Raw genomic sequence first — 24,940 nt, 5'->3', positions numbered from 1 at the left:
ATCCCCGCTCTGCTCCTCAATATCCGCTCTCCTAACCCGCAGGGTGACCTGACTTCAGGGGCAGAGCCGCTGAAATAAAGTGTTCCTAGTTTCAGCTCAACTGGTTCTGACAGGATTTCCCCGGCTGGTGAGAGCACGTCTGACTGAAGGCGGGGTTCTCCCAGGAGAAGAAACACCAGGAACCTGCATCAGATTTTAGAATACAATACGAATGTTATACAGGCCTATAGACATTGAGAAGTTAAAGTTGTGCAAGTGTTTTACTTCATTTGAACATGTTTGCTTCAGTAAATGTAACATGGCTCTGGTTGAATGGACCGAGACTTCATCAAAGCCACACCCTTTAAACATTATATCTTATTCAAACTAATACATAACTTTAAATGCACACTTTTTAACTTATGTTTATATCGTTGTAATCTTTTATTGCCATTTTTACTATAACTTATGTTTATAAAGTTAAAAGTAGGTCTTATCTTCATAAAAATAGCTGTATTACACTTTTCCTTTACCTCTCGAGCCTTAAATGTATGATCGCTGTTCACTGCCCTCAGGTATAATATTCAATAATCAATTAATACACAAATATGTTGATCTTAGTTTTATCTTTAGATATAATGTATAATTAAAAGGCCAGGAGACCCGAGGGTCCTAAAGGGGGTTGTTAGTACACGTGCATTATAAATGATTTCAAGCTGTGGGATGAATATCGGCTTTTTATCAATACATTTATTGACTTTTCTTTCTTTTTACAAACTCAGTGATGGCACAACAAATACATACATAGAAAGAAACAAAAACAGCTAAGATTTTTAAGACATGCAGAAGAGGTTACAGGAGACCCACGTGAGGAGGTTCCTCTTAATAACAGCTGATCAATCAGGCCTAAGAAAAGTTCAAGCAAGGCACGTGTGTTTACAGCAGCACCTTTGAAGTAAGGGTCTCAGGTTTGATGGATATGGCTGTGTTAAATATTCCAAGGAAACAGACTCATATATTTTGTGCCAGCCTTTAAGAGACGGGCCCTTATCACTGGTCCACTGTCGTCGTCCCCATGTGGCTGCGTAGCTGAGGTAGTGTTTTGTGTGGACGTATCGTGAGGCAAACTATTTAACCCCACGTTGCTCCCGATGGCATGACGTGGTGAATGTTAGCGTCCCTTGAGCAGATCTCTGCCTCTGTATGAACGGGTGCATTCTGACTTGGATACAGGATCTAAAATCTCTGGACAAATCGCGATATAAACGCAGTCCATTTATGCAAATCAGACCATTAAGTGCTTTAAAAAGGTTTCAGTTGTCAGAGTAACGCGTCACAGGAGCCCCAGGAGAACAAACCCCCTGTTGACTAATAGCGAGTTAACGAGCCCCACAGCCATGTACGTAACGAGCTTATACGGCACTTCGATCTCTCTCCTCCTCCTCGCATTGCGGTCACTTGTCTCCACGCTGTAGCAGGAGAACAGCGCCTTCAGACTGAGGGTCTTCACCAGCTGGCGAGTTCCCAGTAAAGCTACGATTCCCAGCAGGGAGCGAGCGCCTCCACGAAACACAGAGTTTAAGGTCAGAGGGGGGAGACGTGCGGGCATCTTCTCCCCCAGAGGGTGAAGCGGCCCCCCCAGCTGATGGTCCAGCCAGTAGCCCACCCAGCAGCCTCCTGACGCCCCCAGTATGGTGGTGGTGTCCCCCCTGGTGGTGCTGTAGTGGTCCAACTGGGGGTAAGAGTAGCTGAGCAGGAGGGGGAGAAACACGCCCAGCAGGGGGGAGAAGCTGCTGGAGAGCTGGAACCGATCGATGGACTCCCAGTACGGGTAGGTGGAGGACAAGATGAGGGCGGAGATTAAGACGCCGCTGAGCACGTCCTGAAAACAGAACAATAACAACAATTAATTTTGTTTACTTTTCATGGAACTTAAAGACACTTTACATGAGGGGTGTCCAAACATGTTGAATCGGCTCTCAGCTAAGTCAAAAAAGTATAATGAAATATGGCCCACGCGTCAAACTTGCGCTCGTCTTATATTGTACTTCTCAAAATATATTACACAATATTCAAAATACAATAAATTCATTCAATTAAAGTTCAAATCTAAGTTGATGAGAAAAAGCCCAATAACAAATTCGCATAAGCTTGAAATATACGCTTCATATTTGTCCTTATTATAATCAATCTGAGGCTTCTGTTTTAAGGAATGAGCTGCGAACAAAATAAATGAAACCCCTTTTGAAAGTTGGGATATAGGCTGCTTTTTTCTTAAAGCATATTCAAGTATCAAGCGTAATGTACCTACATCTGATTGATTTAGCTAACTTATAACTTCACTTATGAGGCAATGTACCTCCAGTGAGCGGCCCAGCCCTTTGTATGTGTTTCAGTATGTGGCCCTCGGAGAAAAAAGTGTGGACACCCCTGCCTTACAAGATTTTGAGTTGGTTTCCTTATGGTTGATTCCACTTTTTTTTAAGTTGCCTTCGATGCAAGCGTCAGCTAAATGCAATGTAATGGTGCATGCACAGTAGTGTCAGAAACTAAGGGGGGCAAAACAGCACCAAGAAATCTCATAATGGCCTTAAAACGAGGGGCAAAAACATACCCCAAGATTTAAAATAATATATAAATGTATCTTGAAATATATAAATATATTCACAAATTAAAAATGCTACTTTACATGCTAAAATTCACATACAAATACATTAAAATGACGCAATGATGGCAAAACATATTTATTTTACTGGCAGTTGTGGAGAATCAGAATACCTTTGTTCGTGCCACAGAGGGGACATGTACGATTGGTACAGCAACGAGAGCCAACGGTAAGGCTTTATAACTTAATATATCACTCAAGAAGCAGGCATTAAAAAAAATCTAGAAATTATACAATTTACGAGCGATATAGCAGCCAGGTGAAAGAATACAAAGTTGCTAGTATAAATTGGCGGTAAATATATATTGCACATAAGTAGTAATGCACGGCAGGAGTGTTATAGGCGCGTTCACACCGGAGTACTTTTCCCATTTAGTTCCGATAGTGCCTGGAATTTTGCGTTCACACCAAAAAGAGAACTTAGTTCCGAGAACTTTTCCCCCATTGTTAGTGCCTGCTAGAGAGGTGATGCTTTGCTGGGGAGAAACAAGTACCACTTTCTGATTGGCTGGGCGGATTGCAAACCACGCCCCGGAAAACTCTGAAAAGCTTTGTGAAGCCGCCATTGTATTTGCTGGCATTAGCATTATTAGCATTAGCATTATTAGCATTAGCCCCGTGCACCAACGCAGAGAGACTAACTTATGGAAACACAAAAGAAAACATGGGAGCGGTGGAGATGAGGAGGTGTCGGCGTTCTGGCGATTTACTCGGAAGGCTTCAGTAGAAGCTGCTGGGAGTCCTTCATATGCGTAAACCTTCCCTCATGGAACTTATTCCGGTGTGAACGCGATCTGTACTTACTAGTTCCACGGGGGAACTAAGTGCTGGCACCAAGTACGGCAAAGTACTTGGTGTGAAAGCGGCTATAGTCTTTGTTTTTTTAAGTGTTGGACTTTTAAAATACTATTTAATTTACAAACGAATTCCATTCAGACACCTTTTACATGGCGCCACATTGTTCGGCATGAAACAGGAAGTGGGTGTTTAGGTTTGCTTCAAAATGCATACGACTTTATTTGACAACTAACTTTGCTAAACGTAATCGTCTGTGATAAGGTCTTCATGTTTTAATGAAGCTCACTGTGCTATTCTCCAAGCTGTGCAGCTAGCTTGACTATTTTGCAGATTTTTGAAAAAACAACGCCTCATATGGATGAAATCTGATCTCACCTTCCTAAAATCTTGAGGATTTGATAGGAGAGGTTTTTTAAAGTGTACATGATCCACTTTTGCCGCGCTCGATAAGAGTGCTTCACTTCATATGTTGATGCTTTGCAACACACCGATAGCATCTCTCCTCTAACGCTCAGAAAGAAAGCATACAGCCATTTTTCCTCATAACCTCAAGCCTTCACTTTCTGGAGATTCAGGAAGAAAATGTTCCGCATGAAGCAGAAAGGTAGTGATGAGTTCAGCCTGATGAATGTGTTTTAAAAGGGACGGCCGATACTGAATAAAGAGTACGGGCAAAAAGGCTTCAGGCAGACACTTTACTGAATTATGAATCCTGCCCTGAATGTTTTATACTGTGTGTGTGTGTGTGTGTGTGTGTGTGTGTGTGTGTGTGTGTGTGTGTGTGTGTGTGTGTGTGTGTGTGTGTGTGTGTGATAGCTCACCAGAACTGAGTGCATGCCCGTGTAGAGGCGGCTCAGACACACTAAAGACGACAGCGTCACAGCGATCAAAAGACCCCACTCAAACTGGAACTGGAACACAAAACACACACACACACACACTTTAATATATTTTTCAGTCATAATATTAGAATCAGTATCAGAATATACATTATTTATCCTGGGGGTGATTGGGTTTCAAGAAAGTTTGAATTAAGTAAAATAAAGATGAAAAAAAACTAACATAAAATGTTAAAATGTAAAGTAAGAATGTTCAATAAAGATATATAGACAATAGAATAACACATTTATAAAAACTAGGGCTGTCAGTCGATTAAAATAGTTAATCACACATTTTTAATGTTGTTTAATTTTAATCGCGCGTTATTAACGCGTTAACTTGACAGCCCTAATAAAAACACAAGAGACTAAAGTAAATATGTTCACATTGTACTTTGATATATATGTAGAAAGTTTATTTTTTTTAAATGTTATCGCTTGATGCGTTTGCACCTGGTGGCCACCATAGGAAGTGCAGATAAGAATAGATAAGAAGAACTTTATTGATACCATGGCATTGTACAATACAAATTCAAAAGACTAGAAAATATATATGCCTGGTTTTCGGACCCCCCCAGACCCCCACAATAAAGCAAAACTGCACGTGTCAGAGTGGCCTTCTATTGTGGCCAGCCTAAGGCACACCTGTGCAATAATCATGCTGTCTATCAGCATCTTGATCTGCCACACCTGTGAGGTGGGATGGATTATCTCGGCAAAGGAGAAGTGCTCACTATCACAGATTTTTTCAGATTTGTGAACAATATTTGAGAGAAATGGTTATTTTGTGTAAATAGAAAATGTTTTAGATCTTTGAGTTCATCTCATGAAAAATGGGAGCAAAAACAAAAGTGTTGCGTTTATATTTTTGTTCAGTGTAGATAGAGAGAGAGAGAGATAATCAATCCTCTTAAAGACAACGAGCACCTCCTCTCTCCGTTACGTTCTCCCTCCCCTTTCTCCCCCCTCTCTCTCTTTTACCTACAGCTTTTATCCCCCTCCTAATTTAAATAAGAAGAGAGGCCTTCACTCCCTCCTCCTCCTCCCCTTCCTCTCTGCCTTTTCCCCTGTCTTTGCAGCTGGAAGCCTTTTCACTGGTAGTTCATGAAGACTTTTTTTTCTCAATGAACACAAAGGATGTCGGGACAGGAGGGGGTCACTGTGTGATTGACTGTCGTGACCTTTGACCCCCCCCGATCTGCCCCGAGGCCTCGTGGCTTTTCGTTGGACGCCGGCTTCAGCCCACTACTCATCTATACACGCTCTTTCCTCTAAAGGGGGGCCGTGAGTGAAGTCACAGTTTAACGCTGTACTGTACATGAGGGGGAAGGAAAGAGTACTTTTACTCAAGTCAGACAAGACGGGACTTTATTCATCCAGAGGAGATGGTTGTGCCAGAGTTACAAAGATACAATAAACACAGCAGCATGATCATAAAACTGTACACTAACAGTGCCGTAGAAAGAGCAATTCAGTATCTACAGGAAACAGACGGTCACATCATTAATGTCAATATTAACCCTTAGATGCCCGAGTGACTGCACCCTACACTCTTCCATAAGTGCGTCAAAAAGGACCCGTATTAGAATAATATGTGTTTTTATGCCATGTTTGGTGAAGAAAAATCACTTGTATAATATTTAGTATTATATTCTGGTTCACACTAGAAATATTTTATATTTAATTTTTCACTATTTATAATTTTTTAGAACATTTTTGTTTACGTACAGATCGCGTTCACACCGGAATACGTTCCATGAGGGAAGATTACGCATATGAAGGAGTCCCAGCAGCTTCTCCTGAAGCCTTCCGAGTAAATCGCCAGAACGCCGACACCTCCTCATCTCCACCGCTCCCATGTTTTCTTTTGTGTTGCCATAAGTTATTCTCTCTGCGTTGATGCGCGGGGCGAATGCTAATGCTAATAATGCTAATGCTAATAATGCTAATGCCAGCAAATAAAATGGCGGCTTCACAAATCTTTTCAGAGTTTTAGGGGGCGTGGTTTGCAATTCGCCCAGCCAATAGAAAGTGGTACTTTTTTCTCCCCAGCAAAGCACCACCTCTCTTGCAGGCACTAAAAATGGGGGTAAAAGTTCTCGGAACTAAGTTCTCTTTTTGGTGTGAACGCAAAATTCCAGGCACTAACGGAACTAAACGGGAAAAGTACTCCGGTGTGAACGCGCCTTATAACACTCCTGCCGTGCATTACTACTTATGTGCAATATATATTTACCGCCAATTTATACTAGCAACTTTGTATTCTTTCACCTGGCTGCTATAACGCTTGTAAATTGTGTAATTTCTAGATTTTTTTTAATGCCTGCTTCTTGAGTGATATATTAAGTTATAAAGCCTTATCGTTGGCTCTCGTTGCTGTACCAATCGTACATGTCCCCTCTGTGGCACGAATAAAGGTATTCTGATTCTCCACAACTGCCAGTAAAATAAATATGTTTTGCCATCATTGCGTCATTTTAATTTATTTCTTGAAGTATCGTTGTAATTACATTTTTTCATCATTTCATATTCCAGCTATTCCTCAGAAAACATGTTTTGGATATCATGCCATTCACATTTTAAAATGGACATTTTAAGAAATTGTAGTGTTTGTATTGTCTACCCCAAGCTTCCATAAGTGGGTCAAAAATCGTTTTTTTTTCAAAATGTACTTTTTTTTTCTAAAATTATAAAAAGTGAAAAATTAAATATAAAATATTTCTAGTGTGAACCAAAATATAATACTAGATATTATACAAGTGAATTTTTCTTAACCAAAATGACAAAAATGGCATAAAAGCAAAAAAAATTGACCCACTTATGGAAGAGTGTAGGGTCCAGTCACTCTAAGGGCATCTAAGGGTTACGGACATTAACTTGTCATGCACCGTTTTGAGACCTCAGTATTTTACCTTTTACTTAAGTAAAGCATCTGAGTGTTTTGTAAGTTGATTTCTTTGACTTTGAGAATGACACTTGGGAAAATATAAGCTGAAAAGATGCCCCAAATACATTTAAGCAATAGCTCACGACAGGCCGTGGTATATGCTCATTATATCACAGCTAAGGGGCGTGGTTCGGCCCGACGGTATACTGTTTTTCTCAGACGCGGAGGGATACTGACTTGATGTGAAAAGTAACTTACAATTCTACCCGTGGTATACGCTCAGTATATCACGGGTAAGAACCAATCAGATTGCTTGATTTGACTTGTCCGTTTTATAATATATAATATTCAACGATGATAGAATACTGTGACACATGTGTACTGCTTTTGTTCCTCTACTTCAGTCATATTTAAGGACTTGTAATGGACCGTTTTGAGACCTCAGTATTTGACCTTTTACTTCAGTATAGGGTCTGAGAGTGTTTTGGGGGTAGGTTTCGTTGACTTTGAGAATGCAAAGAACCCACTGAAGGATTGTTCATTAAAACAGAGGATGATGACGACGCCACGATGGAGAGTGTTGTATGGACTTGGCAGTAGATAAAGACGAGGAGGAGACGCTGACTGACAGTCATTGACTCGCTGGAGTCCATCAGGAGAGCAGCAGCTGGAGGGGTGGGGGCTGATAGTGACTGATGGTGACTATCGGACCCTCCCCCCCCAAAACCCTTTGTCCAACAGTTCTTCAGGAGGAGGTGATGGACAGCAGAGACCCTCCTTCATCCCACTCGTCCTCCAGGGAAACACCCACAGAAAGTAAGCCAGGCTTTGAAGCACTTTTTCATAGTGGCCAAACGATAGAATTACATGTAGTCCTTAATAACGTGGCTGAGTGGTTAAAGGTTAATAGAACAGCTACAAAAGGATGAAAAAAGCACGATGCTGTGATGCAGCCTAAAACCAGGAAAAGACTATATCCGTATGTTTTCCAGAGCCCTAAATAGAATAAGTTACCCGGTGAAATAAATGTGTTCTTTGTCATTAAAAACCCTCCAAATGTACCTTGCGACGCAGCTAGATTCGTAACATCCCGATATCACACAAAATCCAACGATCAAAGCAGAGGAAACGGTATCGTGAAAGACTTCGCAATACATAGCAGCAATACCCAAGCTCCTCCCCCTTAAGAGAGATAGCAGCAATACCCAAGCTCCTCCCCCTTAAGAGAGATAGCAGCAATACCCAAGCTCCTCCCCCTCAAGAGACATAGCAGCAATACCCAAGCTCCTCCCCCTTAAGAGAGATAGCAGCGATACCCAAGCTCCTCCCCCTTAAGAGAGATAGCAGTAATACCCAAGCTCCTCCCCCTCAAGAGACATAGCAGCAATACCCAAGCTCCTCCCCCTCAAGAGAGATAGCAGCAATACCCAAGCTCCTCCCCCTTAAGAGAGATAGCAGCAATACCCAAGCTCCTCCCCCTTAAGAGAGATAGCAGCAATACCCAAGCTCCTCCTCCTCAAGAGAGATAGCAGCAATACCCAAGCTCCTCCCCCTCAAGAGAAATAGCAGCAATACCCAAGCTCCTCCCCCTTGAGAGATAGCAGCAATACCCAAGCTCCTCCCCCTTAAGAGAGATAGCAGCAATACCCAAGCTCCTCCCCCTTAAGAGAGATAGCAGCGATACCCAAGCTCCTCCCCTTTAAGAGAGATAGCAGCGATACCCAAGCTCCTCCCCCTTAAGAGAGATAGCAGCAATACCCAAGCAATACTTAAGCAAATGATTCCCTAACAATATGTGGAGTTAAAGCCGAATGATATGAGATGACGATGACGACGACGACGACGACGACGACGACGACGACGACGACGACGACGACGACGACGACGATGCGGTGTTTATTTGCACCTGGTCACTCTCAAACCTTCAAGTTATTGTTCTCGGGAACCTTGAAACCAACCAACTTCCCATGTGAGGCATATCACATCTGAAATCTGAAATGTCATGCACGCTTATGTTTAACCATTTCTCTATTGAATTTACACAACAATTACTTTATAGTAATATAGACAATGTGAAGCTGCTCGTTTGGAAACTAACTGGAGATTCTCTAATGTTGAAAAGGAAGCCATCAAAGGAAATGGCCCTTTAATAGCACCGCTAACGAGAAACAGAACGTCGCCATTAGACCTCAACACTTCCCAGCTCTAATGAAGTGCGAGTACATTATTCGCAGTCAGTGCTCGCTGTAATATTCATTTCCATAACAACCGTTACCCCCCAGATTCAGGCTTTGCCAATTAAGGAACAATGTACATTATTAGTTATTGCCTCCAGTCATTTAGGGCAAGAAATGTAGAAGAGACATGAAGAAGAGGGGACACATGTTGATGTAGAGGAGACATGAAGAAGAGGGGACACATGTTGATGTAGAAGAGACATGGAGAAGAGGGGACACATGTTGATGTAGAAGAGACATGAAGAAGAGGGGACACATGTTGATGTAGAAGAGACATGAAGAAGAGGGGACACATGTTGATGTAGAAGAGACATGAAGAAGAGGGGACACATGTTGATGTAGAAGAGACATGAAGAAGAGACATGAAGAAGAGGGGACACATGTTGATGTAGAAGAGACATGAAGAAGAGGGGACACATGTTGATGTGGAAGAGACGTGAAGAAGAGGGGACACATGTTGATGTAGAAGAGACACATGTTGATGTAGAAGAGACATGAAGAAGAGGGGACACATGTTGATGTAGAAGAGACATGAAGAAGAGGGGACACATGTTGATGTAGAAGAGACATGAGGAAGAGGGGACACATGTTGATGTAGAAGAGACATGACGAAGAGGGGACACATGTTGATGTAGAAGAGACATGACGAAGAGGGGGACACATGTTGATGTAGAAGAGACATGAAGAAGAGGGGACACATGTTGATGTAGAAGAGACATGAAGAAGAGGGGACACATGTTGATGTAGAAGAGACATGAAGAAGAGGGGACACATGTTGATGTAGAAGAGACATGGAGAAGAGGGGACACATGTTGATGTAGAAGAGACATGAAGAAGAGGGGACACATGTTGATGTAGAAGAGACATGGAGAAGAGGGGACACATGTTGATGTAGAAGAGACATGAAGAAGAGGGACACATGTTGATGTAGAAGAGACATGGAGAAGAGGGGACACATGTTGATGTAGGAGAGACATGAAGAAGAGGGGACACATGTTGATGTTGAAGAGACATGAAGAAGAGGGGACACATGTTGATGTAGAAGAGACATGAAGAAGAGGGGACACATGTTGATGTAGAGGAGACATGAAGAAGAGGGGACACATGTTGATGTAGAAGAGACATGAAGAAGAGGGGACACATGTTGATGTAGAAGAGACATGGAGAAGAGGGGACACATGTTGATGTAGAAGAGACATGAGGAAGAGGGGACACATGTTGATGAAGAAGAGACATGAAGAAGAGGGGACACATGTTGATGTAGAAGAGACATGGAGAAGAGGGGACACATGTTGATGTAGAAGACACATGGAGAAGAGGGGACACATGTTGATGTAGAAGAGACATGGAGAAGAGGGGACACGTGTTGAAGTAGAAGAGACATGAAGAAGAGGGGACACGTGTTGATGTAGAAGAGACATGAAAAAGAGGGGACACATGTTGATGTAGAAGAGACATGGAGAAGAGGGGACACATGTTGATGTAGAAGAGACATGAAGAAGAGGGGACACATGTTGATGTAGAAGAGACGTGAAGAAGAGGGGACACATGTTGATGTGGAAGAGACGTGAAGAAGAGGGGACACATGATGTAGAAGAGACGTGAAGAAGAGGGGACACATGTTGATGTAGAAGAGACATGGAGACGAGGGGACACATGTTGATGTAAAAGAGACATGAAGAAGAGGGGACACATGTTGATGTAGAAGAGACATGAAGAAGAGCGGACACATGTTGAAGTAGAAGAGACATGAAGAAGAGGGGACACATGTTGATGTAGGAGAGACAAGGAGAAGAGGGGACACATGTTGAAGTAGAAGAGACATGAAGAAGAGGGGACACATGTTGATGTAGGAGAGACATGGAGAAGAGGGGACACATGTTGATGTAGAGAGACATGGAGAAGAGGGGACACATGTTGATGTAGAGAGACATGGAGAAGAGGGGACACATGTTGATGTAGAAGAGGGGACACATGTTGATGTAGAAGAGACATGAAGAAGAGGGGACACATGTTGATGTAGAGAGACATGGAGAAGAGGGGACACATGTTGATGTAGAGAGACATGGAGAAGAGGGGACACATGTTGATGTAGAGAGACATGGAGAAGAGGGGACACATGTTGATGTAGAAGAGGGGACACATGTTGATGTAGAAGAGACATGAAGAAGAGGGGACACATGTTGATGTAGAAGAGGGGACACATGTTGATGTGGAAGAGAGATGAAGAAGAGGGGACACATGTTGAGGTAGAGGAGACATGAAGAAGAGGGGACACATGTTGAGGTAGAGGAGACATGAAGAAGAGGGGACACATGTTGAGGTAGAGGAGACACATGATGTAGAAGAGACATGAAGAAGAGGGGACACATGTTGATGTAGAAGAGACATGAAGAAGAGGGGACACATGTTGATGTAGAAGAGACACGAAGAAGAGGGGACACATGTTGATGTGGAAGAGACATGGAGAAGAGGGGACACATGTTGATGTAGAAGAGACATGGAGAAGAGGGGACACATGGTGATGTAGAAGAGACATGGAGAAGTGGATTTTGGATCACAGGTGACCTTCCAGCGTCCTCCGTGCTGCTCACCTGTATCCTGCAGGGGGCGCTGAGTAAGACGGTGAAGGAGATGGCGGTGGCGGCCATGGCGTGTGTGGAGGGGAGGCCGTACTCGGCATCGACCCGGGGCTCCAGCTTCACCACGGGGGGGCAGGTGGGGCGAGGAAGCTTCAGGACGTCCTTCATCACCTGGCCGACGTACATCACCACCTGAGGGAGGACACAGGGGACATGCGAGTGAAGAACAAGGTATCAATACATAATCGGGGACCACTTCTTGTTCTTACGCAACACAGGGGTGCGAAACAAGCGGGTGAAGATTAGACCGTGATGTGAGGCGTGTGGCGCAGTGGAGTGTGCGTTGGTGTTCGGACCAGGGGGTCACAGGTTCAAACCCCACTGCAGGCAGCATGCTTTGGATAAAAGCGCCTAACATGTGATGTAATAACGCTCGGTGAGAAAAGCGTAAAAACGGGGTTCGTGTTTCTCAAAAACAAGATGCTAATTCATAATCGGGGATCATATATTGTCGCTATGGGTTACAACAATAAGTTTCACTTTTGTATTTCAATTCCAACCTTGGTCTAGAGAATATGTTCCTCAAAAGGACGGTGCAAAGCATCTCGATGCGTTTACAGTCGTCCGCTGTGTAGAAAGCTGTAGTTTCCCCACAGCGGCAGACGCACACTTATGACATCATAAACACGTCGATAGTGAAAGTGCAGTCGGATTCTCAAACCTTCTCCTAAGTCCTTTGAATTCTCCTATCCACTATCCCTTAACCCCGTGACGTTTCACTCAAGGGATAGGAGATAGGAGGTGAGTTTTGGACTATTGGACTGCAGCCAGACGTGTTTTGGGAGTGAGTTTCAGAGGGGGGGGGGGGGGGGGGGGGTAGCGACGCAGAAGGCTCTGTCCCCTCAGGTTCATAGGTACATACATCATGTGAGAAGTAGGGACATTTTCTCATAGACTTCTGCACGATGGGACTTGGAGACCATGTGATCATCTGTTGCAGCGTTGAACCCTATAGTGCTCGACTAGAATACATTTAGACCCGGGGAGACCGAGCGTTCTCATCGGTAGCCCCCGGGCTCTGGAACGACCTGCCCCCTCGTGTTAAATTGTCGCCCACTCTTGAAGCTTTTAAGTCCCGCCTAAAAACCCACCTCTTTCCCCTCGCTTACCAGTCAGTCAGTCTGAGCTGTGTCATGTATGCTTTCACTGTCTGTCCATAGCCTTTATGTGCCTTGTATTTATTCTTATGTGTGCTTTTTTTATCTATTCGTGTAATATTATGTTTTCTTATAATGTTATGTTCATTGTGAAGCACTTTGGCAAACCCTCTGTTTTTAAACTGTACTATATAAATAAAGTGGATTGGATTTAGGCTTCGTGTAATAGAGATCAATCACCTCCACGTCTATATAGGTCATTACAGCACAGACATGAACACAGGAGCAGAACGGAGAGCTGCAGGAAGATGAGAAGATACTGAACCCTGATCTGCTCTAAAAACTAACCACACAGCGTAGTGAATAAGTAATCACCATTTCCTTTCAACACAAGAAAGAAAGGAAGAAAGGAAGGAGGGAAGGAGGAAAGGAAGGAGGGGAGAGCCACATGGTGTAAAGTGCAGACGCACAGAAACTAAATCTATTGTAAGAAACCGAGAGTTCAGGAGGTTTGCTGAGGCAGCGTCTTCTGCTAACGAGGGTCAGACAGAATGACAAGGTGTGTGTGTGTGTGTGTGTGTGTGTGTGTGTGTGTCTCCCCAGCGGTCCTCTGCTCCGGGTTTATTTAAAGTCCCGCCTTGTATATTTAATGAGAGGCTGTGTTAGAGGAGCACTAATGTGTGTGTTTAAGGATGAGAGGAGAGAGGCTGGTATTTCCCCGTCCCTGCAATCAGGAAGCGTTACCATGGCAACTGAGACGTTTAATTACCTGCTGACCTGCCGTTAGGGAAGCGACTTAATTGTATTCATGTTTTTTTGCACTTAAACTTATGTTATCTTATTTGATTTTGCCCTTTATTGGACAATTTAATTAATTAACTTTCTTGTATTTATTTAATTGCTTCATTTAATTTAATATTTTTTTGCACATTTTATTTATATTTTATATTGGACATCTTATTTTAACTTCTTCCCTCTGTATATTTTATTTAATATTTAACCTCAACCTCTTATGCTTCTATAAATATCTGAATTTTAACACATCTTTTTATTGCTCATCCTTACTTTAACTTCTTGTGTTCACATATACATTTTCACTCATTTAAATGGAGCAACCGTCATAAAACCTCCTTTTCCTCACTAAATATAAAGCATTCTCAAATTGAGTTTTCCAAAAGGTGTTGGACGGGGATGAGTTAAAGTTCTTCAACAACAAACGGGCAAAAAAAAAACATGTTTTTATGAGTGCATTTATGGAGCGAACTACACTATTATTTCTCATTATAATGTCCCACAGGAGCAATGTGGGGTGAAGAGCCTCAGGGACACGACGACATGCTGACTGCAGTGGGGTTTGAACCTGTGCCCCCTGATCCCAACACCAACGCACTATCCACTGCGCCACACGCCTCCATCCATTTCCTTTGAAAGATTCCCTTAGTTGCGTTGAAGCCTCGAGCCCAGATTCAGGAGGATTTTTGTTCAAATCAAGACTTTTTTTAGACCAGGACTGCGTGGAAAGAGCTCTCGTGTCTCAACGGGACCTTTTGAGACTAAATAAAAGATGCATGCATTTTAAAAGAGGCTTGACGCAGGAGGAAATGGCTCGCCTGGCTCTCTCAAAGTTCAAGATACACCTAAGAAACCAGACATTGCATCATGTTCCTCTGACTCACGAACACCAACAACGAGATGTGTAACCTGCAGAGATCAACATCTGAGTTAAGAGCTGTCGGAGTATTTAAGTGATATCAATGTTGAATGTTTGTGATTCCTTTGCCGCACGCCACACATTAAGCAAAGTTAGACAGATTTATCAGCATTTTGTATTCTATTCATGTCACGATATTTACGTTATCGTCAACTTGTATGAGTGTTCGCTCGAGTAGGTTTGAAGACTAAAAGAGAGTATTCAGATTAAAGCTTACATCTAAAGGCTTAATCATGCTTTCCCATCTCTTTGTCCTCTCGTTGTGTATACAAATAAAGTGTGTTATTCCAATATTGACATCTACACACACCCACTGTACTGCATGCAGTGGACAATAGACAGCAGCGCTCTAATCCCATCTATTCACCATGACTGTGTGCTCAACACGCCGCACAATGAAACTGCCTACCCGTAGAAGTGTGTGCATAATCACACACACACACACACACACACACACACACACACACACACACACACACACACACACACACACACACACACACACACACACACACACACACACACACACACCACACACACACACACACACACACACACACACACACACACACACACACACACACACACACACACACACACACACACACACACACACACCACACACACACACACACACACACACACACACACACACACACACACACACACACACACACACACACACACACACACACACACACACACACACACACACACACACACACACAGTTGTTCATGTTGTTACTGTTGACTTGATGCAGAACAATGCAGTTGCTATGCCAGTACAAACAGTGTGATCTTGCCTTGTCATCACTACAAGGAAACTGTGGTCACACGTTTGTACTGATAACAGATTCTGATCTCCTGCCTGCATCAATAGCCGCGTTCACACTGCGGTACTTTTCCCACAAAAGGTTCAAGCTTAGTTCATCAGAACTCTTTAGTTCTCATGAACTAAGTACAGATCGCGTTCACACCGGAATAAGTCCCTGAGGGAGGATTAGACAAATGAAGCCGCTGACGTCACTTCTTCTTCTTCTGCTTTGGGTTTACTGGCAGGCCGCAACCCACTTCACGGCGTATACTTCCGCCCGGAGTCCCCGGCCGGAAGTCCCCGGAGTTGGGGAAGGCTTCAGTAGAAGCTGCTGGGAGTCCCAGCAGCTTCTACTGAAGCCTTCCAAGTAAATCGCCAGAACGCCGACACCGCCTCATCTCCACCGCTCCCATGTTTTATTTTGTGTTGCCATAAGTTAGTCTCTCTGCGTTTCTGCGCTGGGCTAATGCTAATGCTAATAATGCTAATGCGAGGATAATAAAATGGCGGCTTCACAAAACTTTTTGGGAGTTTTACGGGGCGTGGTTTGCAATCCGCCCAGCCAATCAGACATATAGCTCTTTTCTCACCAAAGAGCCGCTCGAAAGTCCCTGCTCTCTAGCAGGGACTTTCGAGGGGGTAAAAAGGTTCGCATGAACTACTTTTAGTACCGGCTCTTTTTGGTGTGAACGCGATCATGAACTAAGTTCGCATGAACCTTTGTGGGAAAAGTATCGCAGTGTGAACGCGGCTTATGATTGCTAATCCAAGTCCAAGTGTTGTCTCCTGCGGAGAAGGTGAGTGTGTGTCATTGAACGTGGCCATCCTCTGTCATCGTTAACATCACCCACGTCACATTAGGCGCATTCACACTGCGGTACTTTTCCCACAAAGGTTCATGAGAACTCTTTTATCGCGTTCACACCAAAAAGAGCCGGTACTCAAAGTAGTTCATGCGAACCTTTTTACCCCCTCGAAACTTTCGAGCGGCTCTTTTTTGAGAAAAGAGCTATATTTCTGATTGGCTGGGCGGATTGCAAACCACGCCCAAGTTTTGTGAAGCCGCCATTTTATTATCCTCGCATTAGCATTATTAGCATTAGCATTATTAGCATTAGCATTAGCCCAGCGCAGAAACGCAGAGAGACTAACTTATGGCAACACAAATAAAACATGGGAGCGGTGGAGATGAGGAGGTGTCGGCGTTCTGGCGATTTACTCGGAAGGCTTCAGTAGAAGCTGCTGGGAGTCCCAGCAGCTTCTACTGAAGCCTTCCCCAACTCCGGGGACTTCCGGCCGGGGACTCCGGGCGGCAGTATACGCCGTGAAGTGGGTTGCGGCCTGCCAGTAAACCCAAAGCAGAAGAAGAAGAAGTGACGTCAGCGGCTTCATTTGCCTAATCCTCCCTCGGGGACTTATTCTGGTGTGAACGCGATCTGTACTTAGTTCATGAGAACTAAAGAGTTCTGATGAACCTTTGTGGGAAAAGTACTGCGGTGTGAACGCGCCTATTGTTTGCCCTCCATGTACAACTTACAGCGTGTTGATATTCCTAACAGCATCATTTGCATGAAATCATGCTGCACATTTAAACCATGCGACAATGTAACTCAGGACCAGATGGTTACTGACAGCTACTGTTCTCTAAGTCGACCAAAGTCACCCTGCAAGCAAAGGAACAGAGTAAAGAAGGACAGAAGGTGTGTGTGTGTGTGTGTGTGTGTGTGTGTGTGTGTGTGTGTGTGTGTGTGTGTGTGTGTGTGTGTGTGTGTGTGTTGTGTGTTTTTCTAGGCTACTTGGTTTACAAGGACGTCTCACTTCTGACTCGTGTTCTATAAAATCCCAAAGCGGAGAGCGTGCACGGTGTGAACTCCCAAGCGGCAGGTGAAACGTGGACGCAGGTGCATTGCAGCAACATGGCAGGTGATTTCCATCCAGAGGACATCTCCCCTGGTCCGCTACTAACTGCACGTTTCGACACAACGGCCATAACATTGCATTGAAAACTAGACTGCACATTAAACACGGGTTATTTTGGTCCAAACTTGCAGCATTTTGCTAGCGTACTGGAATTTAAAAAACTATTTTTATCAAGTATGTACATGTTTAACGTCCCCACTGAGGCAGTGCAACACACACCCGTTGGAATTGGTAATAGTTATAAGTAGTTTTATTATAAAACAAAATGGCAGGCACGAAGCCAGGAACAAACAGAAAGGGCACAGGTTGATCACCAACCAAACAAAAGGAGGACTCTAAAAGCTGAGTCTACTGACATACAAAGAAATACTAACGAACTAAACAACAACCCTCACTATTAAAGTGGTACAGCCTAACAAAGGGAGGTGCTCCAATCACAATCCTCAGGGGGCGGACCAGGAGATGGCAGCCAATCACGTCAGGGCAACCGCACAGCTCCTCTACGTATTGGCACCGCTAAGAGGACCAAGCAGGCAGCCGCCGTGACAACATGCTTGCATGAGTAGGGATGCAATCTTCTATCTCTTCTATGCTTCTTCTTATTGTATTAATTTACTATTGGATTTTAGAAGAAATTCAAAGGATGCAACACATTGAACTTATTGTATTCAAACACGTGGTTGTTGTTGTGTTTCGTGGTCCAACTATTTCAATACATAAACCGCTGCGGACTGAATCTTACTCAAAAGCATTCCTTCACGCCAACATAAACATCCTTTCTCAGATGTGATGATGTCTTTACGTGGGGCTAGCCGTGCATTTCTCCTGCATACTCGTCTTCATGTTCGCATGAGTGCACTTCACATGCACTGGAAATGTTGGCATGAGTTGTCAGCGTTGTGTCTGAGACAGACAGTCCTCCGTGAACCTTGGATAACTCCAGCAGCACAAAGACTGGGTGCTGTTAGAAGTGTGGGGTGACGCGCCCCGAGGGCACACACACACACACACACACACACACACACACACACACACACACACACACACACACACACACACACACACACACACACACACACACACACACACACACACACACCACACACACACACACACACACCACACACACACACACACACACACACACACACACACACACACACACCACACACACACACACACACACACACACACACACACACACACACACACCACACACACACACACACACACACACACACACACACACACACACACACCACACACACACACACACACACACACACACACACACACACACACACACACACACACACACACACCACACACACACACACACACACACACACACACACACCACACACACACACACACACACACACACACACACACACACACACACACACACGAGAGAGAGAGAAAGCTCTGATGAGGCCAATAAAACACTCAGCGAGACTAAGGGGAGGAGGACGCCGGGTAAAGCTGGTAATGTCTAACTAGAGGGAGGGCAATGAGTGTGTTTAGCAGGCGAGTGTCTGTCTCTGTGTGTGTGTGTGTGTGTGTGTGTGTGTGTGTGTGTGTGTGTGTTTATGGGGAGTTCACACAGGGGCCTGGTGCAGTCAGAAGAATGGAGTCTCTTCCCCTGGGGGGCCAATCGAAAGGGGGCTCAGTTCAGAGCCGGGGCGGGACACACAGGGCAGAGGAGGTTTGGGCGATATGAACTTATGTGTTGCGCAATTATAGAAATGCACAAATATTCAAATTGCAGGAAGCACAACGTTCTTTCAAGGCTAACCATGTGGACAACATGTATTTTAATTAAGTATGGTGGAGGTGCAGAAGCACCTCCGCCTCCGAATGGCTTTCTACAGACTTCACAGTTGACTGGTAACGATCGTTCAACTTCGCCTGGTGTTTCTAAGGAACGTAACTAAATACAATCACCGACATATTGAACTGAAAGCACAAGTCTGAGATACTTGTACTTGAGCATTTCTATGTTGCGCAGGTTCATACTTCCCTTCCACTAAATCTCAGTTACTGTATCGTTATATATATTTCAATCTGTAAGTTTTTCTTGTGGCCTTAATCAACTGTTTTGAATTATCTTACTGGTTTAAGATTTGCTTTTAAGTGTCGTCTCATTTGAGGCAAACTAACTAACCCTTACTTCACACAATGTCTTAATATAATTTACAAAACTATTACAGTATCACGATATATACCATTTCCCGGTTTAAATGTTTTATGCTTCCCCATAACTGGAATAGAGCTGGGTGCAGGGCCGCTGCTTGCGAACAGGCAAGCCAGGCAACTGCTCGGGGCCCCGGACCAGAAGGGGGCCCCCAGAGAAGGTAGATTAAGAAGGTCCACAGCAACGACGACACGAAACACTCTTTAATTTAAATTAAGACATGTCGGGAAACCCCCTCAAGACGCCGCACTCACAGGGTCTTGTATCGTAATGTGGCGGATTCTGCCCAACATCTGAAGAGGAGATCATGGACGGTTTTTTTCTCCCTCTAACGTCCTCATGTGTGGCCTCTCATTGTGTCAAGGGGCTTGGACCCTGTGCCCCCCCCCCCCCCCTCAGGCCGGAGGATATGGACATGGTGTCAGAGACAGGTCAGTGGAGGGGAGGAGGATGAAAGGAGGTTGAGAGGTGAAGAGACGGAGATGAAGAGCAGAAGAGAGAAGAGAGGTGGCTTTGTGGAGCATCAGACTGAGGGAGAAGGAGAAGACAGAGAAGACGAAGAAACGGAAGACGAAGGAGATTTTTTAAAACAAAGGAGGGGAAGATGAATACGAAGAAGGGAAGAAGAAAACACAGAAGAATAAAAATCTGTAAAGAATCTGAGGAAGAATCCAAATACAAAGAAGATGTGGAATGTAAAGAGCATGAAACAAAGAGGACACATGGACGTGACTTACGGTCCACATGTTGACGAGGCGTCGGCACAGGAAGGGGTCGAGGCTCCAGTGGATGAAGGGCAGGCAGGTGATGTAGAAGACTTCATGACCCAGAGCGGCGGACACCAGGAACAGGACGTGCAGAAACCGGTTTCTCACCTCGAACTGAGGAGAGAGGAAACACAAGACGCCTTCAGACCAGGCGCCTCGTCACACAGAGATATACCAACTAAGCCGTTATATCAGAATCGTGTGTGTGTGTGTGTGTGTGTGTGGTGCATTGACGCGTCCTAAAACCAGGAAGTGAGTCAGCATCCACTTCCTGTTCCCTGGTCTCTGAGCCAATGGGATCTCTCCGTAGGGTTTAGGAAAGTAGCTGAACTAAGGTCTGAGGTTGAGACACATCGAAGAGACGGATCACGTTTTGTTCTACGACATTAAATCATCAGCAGTGACTGACTTGACGTGTCTGAGAAACGATGGTTGTTACCAAGTGGCTAAAGAGGACTACAGAAGTCGTGGAGGCCGTTGTACGTCATTACGCCGAACACGTGAACACTCCTCTGAGTTAGTTTCTGTTCTGCTTGAAAGCAAGTCCCTGCCTCCTGCAGAGTGTTCAAACAAAAGCTTCAACTCGTTCCATCTAGAATCTGTGTTTGAATCTGGATCTGAAGTCGGCGTGACGTTGAAGTCGTGCGGCTGGACTCGCTGTAGCTCCTTTATAGCATCACGTTAGCATTTAGCTTCTGGACATTAGATTTATGATTCGAACATTATAAAAGTAGACATGTGGAGATTATCCGGCTGAACAAAACGTGCATCGATCAAACAGGTTCGTTTTCCACAGACATTATTTCCAGCTATTTTCCAACATCCTGTGGAGAAATCCCATCGCTTTGTGTCGAGGGAACCGGCAGCTTCCTTCCGGGTAAACACGTCCTCCCCGCTCCGCTCTAATGCCAGGTAGGTTCAAGGAATTGGACTTGATGTCATGGAGCATGCATACGAGTAAAACACAAATGTAAAAACAAAGAAAGAGAACTTTTTAAAGAAAAGTATAATAAGATTAAAAAAATATTTAAAAGAATATAGTAAAATATAGCAGTATAGGAATAGAATGGAGTCAAATGGAATAAAATATAGAATAAAATTCGGCAGTGATAAAAAAAAAAGAAGACAGATATTGCGTACAATGTGCGCATTAACGTCCCGCATATCAGAAGCTATGATGCACAGAACGTGGTTTGATTCTGTCGGTAGGAAATGGAAAAGAGCCACTTCTTACATTGGCGAAGGAGAGGAAACCCCACTCTGAATCGGCTTATTATAGATATTTATAATAATCTGTGTCATCAGAGGATTCAAGGCTTTATTGTCATGTCAGCAGCTACAGTTTCGAAATGGCAAAACGTAAGTCAGGCTCCGCCAACAGTGCGACATGAATATTGCTCTACTGTATTTTGGTGCTCATGTTGTAACCCATGGTTACAGCCCTCTTTATCACATACCGACGCTTTTCATCATCCTAATGTATGCGTGTGAACCTTTTGAGATCGCTATCTTTAGATAACACATAGGAAACATACCGCTGTCGTATCAACAATCCTAAATGTAAAACCTAAACTGATATTCTTAGATGTCAGACTTTCCTAAAGCTGGACCGGTTTCAGATTACATCTACATATCAACAAGCAGCAGCCACACCCTGTGTCGGTGAGAATCACCCGTTTCACATCCTCTTTCACACATACGGGTATTGGGCCGAGGGCGACACCGTACTTCCGGTATCTGCCGTTTCACGCGAGGTGCAAGCAGCCGTACACCGTCTCGGTGTTGCTAAGCTTCCTGTACTGAATATCATAGTCTATTGCCTTAATCAATATCTAGTCAATTCTAAAATACCACATATATACAATGGCATGATAATATTATTGTGACAAGTGGGGTGTTCACCTGGTGTTTCCAGAAGATAGACGTAGATGCTGCCAAAATCGACGAAGGCCACTTTCGAGGGTCGTGTTTCCATACATCTGCATCAGTCTGTAAGGGCGATCGGACAACCCACACAGCTCTAGTTACCCTGGTAACGACCTCGAGCACACCCCTCCAGTCCAGAGATGTAATCCGAAGACATGCAGCGATTTCTTCGGTCGTTAATTCAGAAGAAAAACCTAGTGCGCTCTGCCTGGCTACTTTAGCTAGCTGTTTATATTTGCACCTCCAGGAAAATGGCGTATTTATATATATATATATATATATATGGCGTGCGTTGCATTGTGGGTAGCTCGTGACGTCACTGTGTGTGAAAGAATACTTGAATTTATCTTTTTAATTGATTAAAGAAGCGCACTTTATTATGCTTATTGCAGGTCACATGTTTATAATGTCTCTCTTACCACATCACGTTATATACTTATAACTCTTAAGTCAGGTAAAAAACAGCCAGTAGCCTTTCTCTCATGGATCTAAAGTTTCCAAGCCCAACCCGAGATAACCCCGGTCAATATATCACATAATGTCAGAGTTAACACACACATTATACATTTACAGGTGAAGTACTTATGATAAGTGAACTGTGGCTACCCTTGAATAGTTTTATAAACGATTCATTCTTCTATAAAAATGTCTCAGTTCCTACTTTTGCTTTATGGCGCTGATATAAGACTGAAGCTACACGAGCATTTTAGGAACCAATCATTGCTGTTTTTAGATTAATTCAACTATTTCTCTGCCGGCCTCCACCCTGAAGGAGCTCCGTTTACTGCACAAAGGGATCTTATAAACCTGTAAGTAGCTTGACCTTGTTTAATCTTCATCCTGGTGATAATCCTGAATAAACACTTCGCGTAAGAACAGAGAGACGGAAGAATGTAAACTCCCCACGCGGTCTGATCTTTGTTGAGATGAGGATCTGGTGACAGACACACCCGGACGGACGAGAAAATCCAGTCGCTCTTTGCTTTGCATCATTTGAATCCCTTATTTACTCTAGTTCCCGCACGCGGCATGTCAGTTCCTAGATTTCAAGAACCGACATGTAGCCTACTTAAATATGATATTTACACTAGAAACATGTTGCCTTTTACTCTCACTTCCTATATTTCAAGAATGTACCGGTCATTTGAATACTAGTACACATGTTTACCTCTAACTTGCTAGATTTCAAGACTTGACATTACTATTTAAATATGATATTTACTCTAAAAAACATGTTGCCTGTAACTCTAACTTCTTACATTAAGAAAATACAGAGTCTTGTTAATACTTTATCTACAATTACACATGTTGCATTTTTACTTCTTCTAGATTTCAAGATTTGAATACTCCTTTTAACATGTTATTATCAGTACACCTGGTGAGTGTCAATATCACCTCCTTAATTAAACAAACAATGCAAACCAGGCTCTTTAATATGCTAAACTTGTTTTTTAGTGCCACACGTGTTAGGAAAGGTTTCCTTACATGATGTTTGGTTTCTATTTTGAATATGAAAAATGCGTGTTTACTCAGACTCACATTAACAGCACATCCGTTCTGCTGGATTTCATAGTTTGAATTCTTATCCTGGTGGTCCCATCTTCCGTTCCGCTGTGCACGTGGTTCGTCCGCAGCGTGCTCTCTCTTCCTCTGTGGACCGTGATGCGGGTCCCGGACCAGAAAGAGTCCGCATCGCCTCTGGAACCGGGCCACCAGCTCCGGCTCGTGCAGGTAAGAGAGCAGCTCGCGCATATCCGGGGGGAGAGGGGAGATAATGAGGTGTGTGTGTGTTGTGTGTTTCCTGAGCCGGTGAGGTGTGTGTGGGCAGGTGCGGCTGCAGGTGTGTAAAGGGGGCGGGGTTACACGAGGGGGCGGGGCCTCCGCGACAGGAAGTAATCCATTGGTCCTAGACCCACTGGGATGGTTTCAGGTTTATATTGTGTATCTCTTAACATTGATGAGAAGTGTATTAAAGTGTAAGGAGAGGAAGTAGAACTAGGCTGGTGTGGGATTCAAATACATTGTTTACCATGAGATATGATGGAAATAGACATTAATTACCTTTAAGTGTTTTTTGATTTGTTTTCATTGAGGAATTGTATTTATTGAACTTTGAACGAGATCACTTCGCTCTGACTGATTTCAAAAGTTAACACTCAAAATATAAAGTGAACACATCTTTCCTCCTTTTCCTTTTCATCTCAACAATATGTTCCTATTATTGTGGCCATTCCATGTAGTTTGAGCACACACACACACACACACACACACACACACACACACACACACACACACACACACACACACACACACACACACACACACACACACACACACACACACACACACACACACACACACACACACACACACACACACACACACACACACACACACACACAGAGCTTTCTGAGGTCCAATCCAC

At 43.8% G+C, this 24,940-nt stretch overlaps 1 protein-coding gene across 1 annotated transcript; it reads right to left on the bottom strand.

The window, feature by feature from the left end:
* Positions 1–720: 720 nt before the first annotated feature.
* Positions 721–24,310, bottom strand: sgpp2 (sphingosine-1-phosphate phosphatase 2). Its single transcript, XM_034097909.1, has 5 exons — positions 24,055–24,310; positions 20,560–20,703; positions 12,039–12,218; positions 4,264–4,353; positions 721–1,861 (listed from the first exon to the last, which is right to left on the bottom strand). The coding sequence occupies exons 1-5, from the start codon at positions 24,265–24,267 to the stop codon at positions 1,313–1,315; spliced, it is 1,176 nt and encodes a 391-aa protein (XP_033953800.1). The 5' UTR covers positions 24,268–24,310; the 3' UTR covers positions 721–1,312.
* Positions 24,311–24,940: the final 630 nt, after the last annotated feature.

Source organism: Pseudochaenichthys georgianus, chromosome 13 (genome assembly GCF_902827115.2).
Source record: "Pseudochaenichthys georgianus chromosome 13, fPseGeo1.2, whole genome shotgun sequence".
Classification (NCBI taxonomy): Eukaryota; Metazoa; Chordata; class Actinopteri; order Perciformes; family Channichthyidae; genus Pseudochaenichthys; species Pseudochaenichthys georgianus.
This window is presented reverse-complemented; position numbering and strand designations above follow the sequence as displayed.

Excerpts from the sequence above, each read along its gene's own strand:
- sgpp2 (XM_034097909.1), bottom strand. The coding sequence starts at position 24,267 with ATGCGCGAGCTGCTCTCTTACCTGCACGAGCCGGAGCTGGTGGCCCGG. Across the intron at positions 20,704-24,054 it reads AGAACGGATGTGCTGTTAAT|TTCGAGGTGAGAAACCGGTT; the intron begins GTGAGTCTGAGT and ends CTCTCTCCTCAG. Across the intron at positions 12,219-20,559 it reads GCCTCGTCAACATGTGGACC|GTGGTGATGTACGTCGGCCA; the intron begins GTAAGTCACGTC and ends GTCCTCCCTCAG.